The 13,391-nt window shown below is 45.3% G+C and overlaps 1 protein-coding gene across 3 annotated transcripts in view; it reads left to right on the top strand.

Annotated features, from left to right (window-relative positions):
* Nucleotides 1-13,391, top strand: part of ryr2a (ryanodine receptor 2a (cardiac)) — a 723,597-nt gene that overhangs the window by 324,173 nt on the left and 386,033 nt on the right. For all 3 annotated transcript variants that reach the window (XM_034193918.1, XM_034193917.1, XM_034193919.1), the window contains exons 43-47: nt 2,077-2,204; nt 6,435-6,580; nt 6,756-6,870; nt 7,445-7,577; nt 7,915-8,018. In XM_034193918.1, coding sequence (XP_034049809.1) covers nt 2,077-2,204; nt 6,435-6,580; nt 6,756-6,870; nt 7,445-7,577; nt 7,915-8,018 — 626 coding nt within the window. The remainder of the gene's footprint in view (nt 1-2,076; nt 2,205-6,434; nt 6,581-6,755; nt 6,871-7,444; nt 7,578-7,914; nt 8,019-13,391) is intronic.

Below are 13,391 nucleotides of genomic sequence, written 5' to 3'. Positions count from 1 at the left end.
CTCACACTTCAGCTGCCTTCAGGTCAACATCCAGCCTTGTGTTGCTCGTTCTTGCATCCACTCAGCACCCAAACTACAATCCCACATCTGTCTGTCATGATTACTGAGGTTGGCAAGGCTGTACCATCTCAGACTGCGTTAACTTTTGAACTTAAATGCAAGATGGAAACCATCTCGGAGCAGTTGTCTGCCAGAAAAGGAATTGATGCTGGAGACCAGTGAATATTCACACAGTTGGAACTGGACAGTTAAGAGAAGCCATATTGGAGTTCTGTGTTTCTCTGCCTAAACCCAAAACACTGCAGCCTTATCAGCTACTGAAGGACAAAATGCCCTGCTTGTTTTCCTCCAGAAAGATTTCAACGGCCCTGGTGATACACATGGCTCCCTCTTCATCTGCCCTCCCCCACAGTCTGCGGTTGTCGACGAGGCCACTTTGGACTCTGTGCATACAAGGACAGAGACTGATATAAACCCATCTGCGCATATGGACGCACGCTCTCCCCACCCCCACCTCCCTTGTGTTTCTGTCCCCACCCCCCCACCCCAGCCTCCACACTTGCCACTCCATCCCCCTTGACAGGTGCAGCACAAGCTGCAGCAGCTCCCACTCCACCCCCTCCCCCCAAGCTTGGCTGCGCGGCATGGCTGTTGCGGCCACCCACACTCACGTTGTCTCAATTCGCTGTATTTTTGTCTGAGGTAATTAGGTTTGAAGATAATTTCATTGCACTTGTTGTAATGACAATAAATCATTCATTCATCTGCGTATGCGGGTTCCAAACCTTGCAAATCTGTTTCAGTGTGCAACAGCCAAAAATGAATCCAGCCAGCACCCAAAACAAACATTTTTACAATAAGAATAAAAATAATTGTTACACTTGTTGTGTAACAATTATTAAATTCTGTTTGATACATAGGGGCCAGACATCCTGTTTGAATTTCTGTTCTTGAGTTGTTAAAGTTTTTCCTTCTTGTTCATGTTCATGAAGCAGTGGCTCCTACCTCTCCAGCTCATGTTTCTGTTACTGAGGCGACAGAGCGTTCCTGTCCTGTTTTCATTTCCTATTTCTGATGTGGCAGAATTTACCACCATAGTTGACTCTGCTGGTCCTGAGGCAGCAGAGTCTGCTAAGTCATTTTCAGGCTCCTGTTTCTGAGGCAGGAGAGTGAGTCTGTTACCTTCTTGATCCTGAGGTACCAAAAGGTACCAGTACAGTTCCTGTGCCTAAGATGGCACAGGAACCATCTTGCTCAGGTTGTTAAGTCAACAGAATTTGTAAGTCCACCTATCTTAAGTCTGTTCCTGAGCTGGCAGAGTGCACCAGTCTTATGCCTGTGGTAGACAGTTCCACTAACCATGTTCCTCTGGCATTACTCCCTGCTGGTCTTGATGATGACTCTGTTCCTGTGGTAGCACAGCAAACCAAAGTTTGCAAATTTTCATATATTTCTTCCTTGTGATGTCCTCCACAAGGTGGGTTTCACCAGTCCTGTTCTGGTGGTGATGTACTGTAGTAGGTTTTTCAGTCTGGTTACATCTGCCAGATAACTGCCAAATACTTGATGCTTCCTCAGCAGAATCAGCTGAACCTTTCCTGTTCCTATAACCAGCGTATCCTCTGACCACTGCAGCTCTTATGATATTCCATCCATCCAGCTCAAACCTGCCTGATCTGCCCAGTTTCCACAGGCTCTTATTGTGCCCTCCCTTTTGGTCACCCACCATAGTCAGATGGGTTTTATTTGCAGTCCTCAGTTCTGTTCTTCTCTCATTCAATTGACTTACCACTGGGGACACTGTTGACTCTCTTCCATGTTGTTCCTGCTGCTCTTTACTGTTATATCATACTGTTATAATCTTTACATTACTTCATGATTAATTTGACAGTACTATAAGAGATATTAGGTACTTGGAGTTATTGTGATGGATGATGTAACACAAAAAAGTTAAGTGAAAACCTGAAGATGTTGACAAAATCCAAGTTTTCTAAAACAGCCTGCACAAAAATGCTTCAACATGCAACCTGTCATTTGAATTTTATTCATCCCTTCCCTCCTTCCCTCCATCCTCAGGCACATTGCAACAGCTGATTTCAGACACAATGGTTCGCTGGGCTCAAGAGTCTGTTATTGATGATCCTGAACTTGTCCGAGCTATGTTTGTACTGCTTCATCGACAGTATGATGGCATTGGAGGACAGGTGGGTTGACTTGTTAGACCACGTTGTCCTTTTGCTTTCCAATATGACAATGTTATGAGTTATGTGTGTTGTTGTATCATACATTACAAGAATGACTGATATTCTGTATTCTTCTAACTTCACAATGTCATAGAACTGGGATTAGCACCCCCCCCCCCCCCCCCCATCTTGGAATAACAACAAATAGAAGGTATAACGACAGGAAGAAAACAGTATTTTATTACTCCCAAAGAAAAGGCTTGCTACATATGAAGGCTATACAAAGCACACAAATGTAGCATACAGTTGTCATAACTAGCAGTTGCCACATTCCCAAGGTGTGTCTTTCCTACATTTGCCACAGCTGTATTTTTGGCAGTGTACACAACGTTCAGTGCTTCTATTATTATTGTAGAGTATGCGCACCTGGCACTGTCTTTTTCTTCTGAGAAACTCTCATCTCACAACACTGCTGTTTGCGCTCTTCCCCTCGTGCCTTTTCGTGTTTTGGAGTTCCTTATTGAGCTCCAGAATGAACAGTTGCTGACTTTCTTTTGAACCTGTACATGCTGTGTATAAAACATGTGCATTTGTGGCAGCCATGTCCAACAGGTTGTAAAAGTTTTCGGGTGTCCACAATTTCCACTTTCTGATGCATGGTGCTCAGAAGACAGATTTCTTTTTTGTTGTTGTTGTTGTGTACACCGTCAGCAAGGCACTTCCAGATGTGAACACCTGGGTTAAGTACAATTTGCGGCCTTGCTGGTAGCTCCCGATGATTTTTGTTGATGTGCCAATCAGAGTTGTTTTTCGTTGAAGAAGCCTGTTAGCCAAAGACAGAGAGATGAAGAAACTGTCCATAGTTACAGTCCTTCCCTGGTCCATAAATGGTTCCATCAACTTCAAAACAACATTGTCTGACAGCCTCTCTCCCGCTGGATAAGTGGGATTTTTTTTCCCAAGTAAGGCATGGCATTACACATGTGGTTCATGTCCAGAACTACTGCAGTCCAAAACTTGAGTGTTTGAGTGTGTGTGAGACATTTATGAAAATACGGAACAATTTACATCCTGTATTGATTCAATACAGGATGCAACAATTAATTGTCAAATAAAGGACAATTCTGTATTTTAGGGATGGGTGGCAGCCCTAGTATGTATGTATGTATGTGTGTATGTATGTATATAGGAGGTCTGTTAGAAAGGTTTCCGACCTTTTTATTTTTTTCAAAAACTATATGGATTTGAATCATGTGCACTTGCATCAGCCAGGCTTGAACCTTTGTGCGCATGCGTGAGTTTTTTTACGCCTGTCGGTTGCGTCATTCGCCTGTGGGCAGGCTTTGAGTGAGCACTGGTCCACCCCCTTCGTCGGATTTTCATTGTCAGGGAAATGGCTGAGCGACTGCTGCGTTGCTCCATGAAATTTTTTTCAGAAACTGTGTGAGACAGCCAGGTGGAAACCATTCGGAAAATTCAGATGGCTTTCGGTGAAGATTCTATTGGCGTCACACAGATTAAGGAGGATTACAACCGGATTAAAGACGGCCCACAGCGGCAGAGGGCGCGCCGCGCTTCGAGTGGCCATTGACAGGCTGAAATGACCAGATCATTTCCAAACTGAAGGCTGTGTTGATCCGAGACATCGTGTGACTACCAGAGAAATCGCAGAAAATGTGGACATCAGCACTTTTGCGGCACATTCCACTATTACAGGAGATTTTGCAATGAAAGACGCGTGGAGGAATTCGCGCGTCGGGACGGAGCCGCTCATGGCGCACAACAAAAAACACCTCCGTGTTGGAAGTCTCACAGGACATGTTGTGGCATGCCCAGCTGTTACACAATTTCTTGGATACTCACTCGACTGAAAAGCCACTGAAAGCTGTCTGAATCTTCCGAATGGTTTCCAACACGGAGGTGTGTTTTGCAATCCTCTGTGTGACGCCGATAGAATCTTCACCGAAAGCCATCTGAATTTTCCAAATGGTTTCCACCTGGCTGTCTCACACAGTTTCTGAAAAAATTTTCATGGAGCAAAGTGGCAGTCGCTCAGCCATTTCCCTGACAATGAAAATCCGCCGAGGGGGCTGGACCAGTGCTCACTCAAAGCCTGCCCACAGGCGAATGACGCAACCGACAGGTGTGGAAAAACTCACGCATGTGCACGAGGGTTCAAGCTTGTCTGACGCAATCACACGTGATTCAAATCCATATGTTTTTTGAAAAAAATAATGTCGGATACTTTTCTAATAGACCTCGTATGTATGTATGTATATATGTATGTATGTATGTATGTATGTACGAGGGTAGGCTGAAAAGTTCTAAGGCTCACTATAATGCAGTTAATGCATTACTCCTTCATGAGCAGCTTTAGAACTTTTCAGCCTACCCTCGTATGTATGTGTATATACACTCAACAAAAATATAAACGCAACACTTTTGGTTTTGCTCCCATTTTGTATGAGATGAACTCAAAGATCTAAAACTTTTTCCACATACACAATATCACCATTTCCCTCAAATATTGTTCACAAACCAGTCTAAATCTGTGATAGTGAGCACTTCTCCTTTGCTGAGATAATCCATCCCACCTCACAGGTGTGCCATATCAAGATGCTGATTAGACACCATGATTAGTGCACAGGTGTGCCTTAGACTGTCCACAATAAAAGGCCACTCTGAAAGGTGCAGTTTTATCACACAGCACAATGCCACAGATGTCGCAAGATTTGAGGGAGCGTGCAATTGGCATTCTGACAGCAGGAATGTCAACCAGAGCTGTTGCTCGTGTATTGAATGTTCATTTCTCTACCATAAGCCGTCTCCAAAGGCATTTCAGAGAATTTGGCAGTACATCCAACCAGCCTCACAACCGCAGACCACGTGTAACCACACCAGCCCAGGACCTCCACATCCAGCATGTTCACCTCCAAGATCGTCTGAGACCAGCCACTCGGACACCTGCTGAAACAATCAGTTTGCATAACCAAAGAATTTCTGCACAAACTGTCAGAAACCGTCTCAGGGAAGCTCATCTGCATGCTCGCCGTCCTCATCGGGGTCTTGACCTGACTCCAGTTCATCGTCGTAACCGACTTGAGTGGACAAATGCTCACATTCGCTGGCGTTTGGCACGTTGGAGAGGTGTTCTCTTCACGGATGAATCCTGGTTCACACTGTTCAGGGCATATGGCAGACAGCGTGTGTGGCGTCGTGTGGGTGAGCAGTTTTCTGATGTCAGTGTTGTGGATTGAGTGGCCCATGGTGGCGGTGGGGTTATGGTATGGGCAGGCGTCTGTTATGGATGAAGAACACAGGTGCATTTTATTGATGGCATTTTGAATGCACAGAGATACCGTAACGAGATCCTGAGGCCCATTGTTGTGCCATACACGGCCCCATGTTGCAAGGATCTGTACACAATTCTTGGAAGCTGAAAATGTCCCAGTTCTTGCATGGCCGGCATTCTCACCGGACATGTCACCCATTGAGCATGTTTGGGATGCTCTGGACTGGCGTATACGATAGCGTGTACCAGTTCCTGCCAATATCCAGCAACTTCGCACAGCCATTGAAGAGGAGTGGACCAACATTCCACAGGCCACAATTGACAACCTGATCAACTCTATGCGAAGGAGATGTGTTGCACTGCATGAGGCAAATGGTGGTCACACCAGATACTGACTGGTATCCCCCCCCAATAAAACAAAACTGCACCTTTCAGAGTGGCCTTTTATTGTGGGCAGTCTAAGGCACACCCGTGCACTAATCATGGTGTCTAATCAGCATCTTGGTATGGCACACCTGTGAGGTGGGATGGATTATCTCAGCAAAGGAGAAGTGCTCACTATCACAGATTTCGACTGGTTTGTGAACAATATTTGAGGGAAATGGTGATATTGTGTATGTGGAAAAAGTTTTAGATATTTGAGTTCATCTCATACAAAATGGGAGCAAAACGAAAAGTGTTGCGTTTATATTTTTGTTGAGTGTATATATATATAGATATATATATATATATATATATATATATATATATATATATATATATATATATATATATATATATATATATATATATATGAATGAAGCATCCAGTTTGTGTTGCATCTTGATTTTATGATTCCTTAGTGTCTGTTTTCCTTGAAGCTTGTTTGGTTACTTTTTTTGGCTGGTGTGTGCCGACTCCCACAGCTCTGAGGAGTGTTTGGTTGTACAATGAATCTCAGTGATGTGTCTGTATCTCAGGTGCGTGCTCTCCCTAAGACTTACACCATAAACTCAGTGTCCATCGAGGACACCATCAACCTGCTGGCGGCTCTGGGTCAGATCCGGTCTCTGCTCAGTGTCCGCATGGGGCGAGAGGAGGAGAAGCTGATGATCCGAGGATTAGGGTGAGACCTTTTGCTGTGATTGTCTGTCAAAACTGATCCAGGGTCCACTGACTGATTTAACCACTTCTCCCACAGAGCAAAGATGCTTGACCCCTGCGTCTATCTTTCGTTCTTTCTATCTTTCTATCTTCTATCTAACGTTCCTTGTTGACCTGTTCCTTCCCATGTTCTGCAGTGACATCATGAACAACAAGGTGTTCTACCAGCATCCTGACCTGATGAGAGCTCTGGGGATGCATGAGACAGTCATGGAAGTCATGGTTAACGTGCTCAGTGGAGGACACTCAAAGGTATTTGACCCCTGTCAGTCCAGATCGCTGACACTTTTCAAAATCTTTCCTGGATGTCGTCACAGTGATACAAATATCCCATTTTCTTGAAGCTTATCCAAAGCTGCACATGACTCACTGTTTCTTTTTTAGCCTGTTGATTCCAGTTAATATCATATTAAGATGTTGACCTTTGACCCCATAAAGCCTGTGGACTCTGAAATAAATAAATGCTGTTTTGCCTCTTGTTTGGATCTGGGTTGAGGTGGCAGCAGACTAAGTAGCTGTCCTTAGCCAATTCCTTTAACTCTTCCTGGGGGATCCTGAGGCGTTCCCAAGCCAGTTCAGAGATATAATCCCTTCAGGGTCTCCTTGGTCTTCCCCGGGGCCTCCTCTCTGTTGGATGCACCTGGAAGACCCCACCTAGTGAGACAACCAGGGGTCATACTCACCAGATGCTCAAATCACCTCAGCTGGCTCATGTGGATGTGAAGAAGCCGTGACTGTACTATTTACATTTTGTTTTTTCATAATGGTACTTATCACACATATAAAGCAGTGATTGAGGTTTTATGGACATTTTCCCTCCTCCTAGGAAATTACCTTTCCAAAAATGGTGGCCAACTGCTGTCGATTTCTCTGCTATTTCTGTCGAATCAGCCGTCAGAACCAAAAAGCCATGTTTGATCATCTCAGCTATCTGCTGGAAAACAGCAGCGTGGGCCTTGGTGAGTCTTTTTATCTTTGTGTTTTATTTATCATGTTTCAGACTTCAACATTTGTACCTGAGTCAAATGAGAAACCTGCATGGTTCTTTGAGTATCATGTTCTCAGTTGCGCTCAAGTCAAAGTTAGCTAGAAACATCACATTTACACTCCAGTGCCCTGAAATAACACTCAAATGTGAAAGAATCTATAATAAAATAATAATTTAAAAGTTCACTTGCCAAAATAAAAAGAAGCAACACATTGACTGCTGGAATTTGTTACAGCTGAATACAACTGAGCTTCTCAGCACTTAAAGTAAGATTTTTCATACCGTATGTTTCCTTGTCCGCTCCACAGCCTCTCCGTCCATGCGAGGCTCCACCCCCCTGGACGTGGCTGCAGCATCAGTGATGGATAATAACGAACTGGCTCTGGCTTTAAGAGAGCCCGACCTGGAGAAGGTGAGTCGCATGCTCCCTCTGGAAACCATGTGGTATTCAAAGCAGTCTTACCAGAGGTAAAAGGAAAAACTGATTTCCTGTCAGAACACTGAAGCACTTCATTGGTGTTTGGAGCTGACAAATCATCTTTGGATACGTTCCTACCCCTGCCATTAACATTCATAACATCGATTTTTGAGATTTCTGAACCAAATCAGGATCATCCAACATCCACATCGTGATGCATCTAAGAATCCAAAGACACACACACACACACACACACACACACACACACACACACACACACACACACACACACACACACACACACACACACACACACACACACACACACACACACAAAGTAAATCAAAAAGAGGGGAACCAAAACAAAGGCACCCTAAAAACAACAGAACCCTAAAAACAATAGAACAAAATTGTTGTTCTATTTCATTCCTCCTGACCAATAGAGGGCGGTGCTTAGCACCTGGATTATCCCATGTGTGCATGCGCAGAGGTCAAGCTCTTGTATCAACAAAGTCACGTTAGTGGGCGTGACCTGGATGACATCAGCCAACAGTATATAAGACCGTGTCACCCAACGTCCAGTTCTTTTTCCATATTTCGCATGAGCACAGAAGGTCAAATTATTTAGGATTGTTTGTCTTGTCAGAGCCTCACAACTATTTTAGTTGGAGCTATGCATATGCATCCTCCAGAGGCTGCAAGTTGACCATTTCTTAAATAAATTTGCTTACTGTGAGTAAACGATTGGTGGCTTAGTTTGTTTGCGCTAATGTTTGCAGGACAACCCGGGACATGTCACACTGTCTTTGACCACTGTGGCATGTTTAACTCATTGGCGTTTGTGTTAGTCACACAACGCCAGAATATTTTTTAGATTGAGCTGCATGTTTTGTGTGTTTCCTGAAAAGTAGCCGGGATATACCGTGCCAACTTGGCCGCTCCGGTGTGAGTGTTTTTCCCGATTCCTGCTCCACTACCATTTGGTGGATTGGCATATTCTTTAGATTGATCTGCATGTTGTGTGTGTTTTCCGCAAAGTAGCCAGGGCGTTCTGTGCCGACTTAGCTGCTCCAGTGTGTTTTTCCCACTTCTTGCTCCACTGTCATTTGGTGGCTTGGTGTATTCGTTAGATTGAGCTACATGTTGCGAGTGTTGCCCACAACATAGCCATGAGGTATCGCGTTGACTTGGTTGTTACGGCGTGAGTGTTTTTCTGATTTCTGCTGTGTCTGCATTTTGGTAGCTTGGCTCGTTGCTATTGGTGCCTGTATCCTTGAACTGTTGCCATATTTTCTGAATTAAACTACTGTTGTGAGTGTTCCCCAATCTGTTTATACAGCAGCTGTAGCCAGGACAGACTGCTGGCATGTTCTTTGAATTGAGCTGTATGTTGCCTGCTGTACTGCCATTTTGGTGGCTTGGCTCAATGCTGTTAAGGTCTCTGTTAGCCCACGGACCACTGGCATATGTTTTTAGATTGAGCTGAATGCTGCAAGTATTTCCCGCATTGTAGCCAGGACATACCATGCTGACTTTGGCTGCTGTAGTGTAACAGTTTTTCGCTCCCTGCTGCACCACCTTTTGGGGCTCTAACATTGTGACAACTGGTTGTGAGTCTGAGTTGCTGTGAGTGCTTTCCTTTCACTGCCACAAGCATCCTGTAGTGCTGAGTGGTAAATAGCTGGTGTGCTTCCTGCTCCGCATTTTTACAATGTGCCACAGAGTGATGTAGTTCGAGGACAGAATGTGCTTCCTGCTCCGCATTTTTACCATGTGCCACAGAGTGATGTAGTTCGAGGACAGAATGTGCTTCCTGCTCCCTTTTTTACCGCATTTTGCCACAGGGTTTGGCTGCATAGTGTATTGAGTGTGCTTCACTTACTGCTACACACACATAATTGTCGACCACATTGGTGCATGCATGCAGTAGCTGTTTGGCACCTCTGAGCCCAGAGGATGGCCATAATTTATGCCCATCATGTCTTGGAGCTGAACACTTGAAAGAAGCACTCACAGAAGAGGCTTGCTTCAATTGCATTTCCATACCATTGGCCAAATTGGCCAAGTTTGAAGATGAGATACCATCTGCAATACTGGCCTCCAAATCACATAAGCGTCCACATGCTGAGGCCCTTACTGTTACAGCAAAGAAGAGTAGCCATGACCTGATCTAGTCTGATCTCTACCCCACTACCAGCCATCATGATGAGGATGCTATGTCTGTCACAGTATCTGAATCATTCTTTAGGGTCCCTTCACACATAACACAAAATTGGGCAAATGAGGCCAAATCTGAGCGAAAAAGGTCCCCCCCCCCCAAATAAAAGATTTGGTGAACCTCCAAAAATTGCAGCCGTTGTTGGGAGGGACAGACGGTCGGACAGCAACGGTATCACAGTGTTCCTGGGCACACACCGTACACAGTGTGACCACATGAGAGGTGTGAACCACATGGCGCTCACACAGCAGCAGAAGCAATTAAATGTTGTACAAATGTACATAAATCAATGAAAATGTGTAAGGACTGAATAATGAGATAGCACAGAACATTAGAAGAGCAATGCATGTACTGTTTAAATGTAAGACAAACATGTTACTGGTAATGATGTGTAATTGATGCCTAATGACTTGACGGTCTGTGTTGGAAATGGCAAAACAAATAGATTGTGTTTTGTCTGTTAAAATATTTAATTCCTGTTATAAAGAGCAGACGATACAAGAATTATCGTCCTTCTCTTCTTTTATGTTTATAAACCATGGCCATGGACAATTAAAGAACTGACATAAATGAAATGATGCCCTCATATCATGAACACATCATCCGGCTTTGTGCCGAAGGACACTGCGTCATGTGGACTGTAAATGACCTGGTGGACGTGACATTTGGCTTGCCAGCTGGCCGTTCACGTGATCAGATGGATATTTTCACATGGGGCAGCTTGGTTGATGGTTTCTGCAGTGCGCACTGAGACGCAGTTGAATGCGTTCCAAAGAAAAAATGCTTTTTTATATTTTGCCATGTCATGAGAGCATGCCAACATGTGCATCGTGGTGGTGTGTTCTGAGGTGATGTTCTTTATGGCACAATATTTGTTCTCCAGCTGAGTAGTGATGACTCAGCGGTCAGCTGCACTGGCTGGCTCGCCGGTGACATGCCCATCTGTCCAGAGCAGCTAAGTCCTCACATGAGTGGGCTCACATCTCTAGGATGTGTGGCAAAACAGCTGCCCACGCTGATCTGTCAGTGAGGCTGTCACTCAGGCTGTCACATGATGGATGGACAGTGTGAATGTTGCGATCTAATGTCACGTGAGGCGCAGCGGGCTGGTGAGCTGTTTTTATTTCTTACCATGTCATGAGAGCCTGCCAACACATGTGCCTCATGGCAGCATGATGAGAGGTGATGTTCTTCATGGCACAATATGTGTTCTCCAGCTGTAAGTAGTGATGACATAGTGGTCAGCTGCGAAATGATCATCGCCTTGCTTACCACATGTGTGATCATCTGACGGCTTTGGTGCACCCACGTACTGTGGCATCATCTGGCTTCCTCTGTAGGCATGCCTGAGCCATGATTATCAGCGATCGCGTGTCACGTGACGTGGCTGTCCGGTCAGATGGTATGCTGGCACTGTGACATGCAGCTGGGGTTTTTTTTTATATCTCTGTTGTGGTGGTGTGGGCACACTGCTGGCTGGTGAGTCCACCTCCAGTGGGACATGCTGGATATGCCATGATGGGTGTTCCAACAGCTGTCAGCTGTTCCATCATGGACATGACTGCCATCCAGATGTGCGTGCTGCGCTGGACAGTGATCGCACACCGGCCACTGTTAGATCCTTCACCACCTCAGCTGCTCCTTCACAATGTTGGATCATGGTATGGGGGAACGACACACTTGCACACCATTCTGTTGCGGGGTGGGGGGGCATGACACACTCACATGCCATTTGAGTTGTAGGGCAGGGAGGAACGGCACATGAGCACCCCATTTGTGTTGCTCGGGGGATGGACACAACACACTGACTGCCCTTTGAGCTTTCAAACACCTGGACTGCAGCTCCAACGTGGCCGCCTGCTTTCTACTTTCATGCTGGCTGCGCAAATGGCCCCGCATTTTGAATGGTGAGGGGTGTTGGATGTTCGTGGGTGGCACCTGGACTTCAGCCAAAAGTGGTTTGAATGGGTAATCGCCCGCCATTCGCCATCATTCGGCCACTGTTGTGATGGCTGCCTCGATTGCACCATTCGGCCAGGGTTGGATGTGGCCGTTGATTGCATACAGCCCCTCGGCCGTGGCATGATTTGTCCGACCTGTGTTCTACATACTATGCGAATGTTGCGAACATGATCAGATGGTAGTGCAACCTCATCTTGCCCGCCATTCGAATGGGTTTCCGGCACTAGCGACATGCAAATGTGGAGTGCATGTGCTGTGGCCGAATGGTTGTGGCCACTGCTGTATGAGACGTTCGAGGAGCCTCTGAATTTTCACGAGTGGCATTTGAATCCTCCTTCATGTGCCATTTGGCCTCATTTGTGCTATGTGTGAAGGGGCCATTAGTGTGGGCCAGACGGGTCAGTTTGAGGGCCAAGAAGAGGGGAGCCATTCCCCTCTTCCTTCTGTAAAGGACTCACACCTTAGATATTTACTCTCCTCAGGTGTCAGAGTCTGGGCTGTCTGCTTTAAAGCAGGCCATTCAGTTGACCTTGTCACATCTTGGCATTGATGCTCCTCCCAGAGAGACTGCTACTTCTAGTCCCTTTTTTAGATGAGATGGGTCATTAATGATCGATAATGCCCGAGAAAGAAGTCTCTTTTTATAAATGTCCTCCAGATCGGGCAGCTCCACACTTGCATTCCTGCTGGCCGAGCGGACAACTTTGTGCAGTGCTCGTTTTTCTTTGTTTGTGGCGTTACCAAACCATACTGTAACGGCTCCTGTGAGGACACTCTCAATAGCACAGCGATAAAAGTTTGTCAGAATTTGTTTGTTTGGGGTGAAAGCCTTCAACTTGCGTAAAAAGAACAAACACTGACGGGATTTTTTAGCAATAGCAATAGTGTTTGAGTTCCAACTTAAATTATTTGAAAGAGTCACACCCAAAAATTTGCAGTTTCTACCCTTTGCACCTCAACATTATTGATACGGATAGGCTTATGAGAGCTGTGTCCAAAATCAACGACAAGCTCACATGTTTTTGAGGTATTCAATTTCAGGTTGTTTTGTTCGCTCCACAGAACTATTTTTTCCACTTCTGATCTGTAATGCGAGTCATCATTGGCATGAATGAGACCGATTATAGTTGTGCCATCTGCATACTTAATAATCAGATTGTTGGGATTAGAAGCAACACAATCATAGG

This window comes from Thalassophryne amazonica, chromosome 18 (assembly GCF_902500255.1).
Source record: "Thalassophryne amazonica chromosome 18, fThaAma1.1, whole genome shotgun sequence".
Taxonomy (NCBI): Eukaryota; Metazoa; Chordata; class Actinopteri; order Batrachoidiformes; family Batrachoididae; genus Thalassophryne; species Thalassophryne amazonica.
This window is presented reverse-complemented; position numbering and strand designations above follow the sequence as displayed.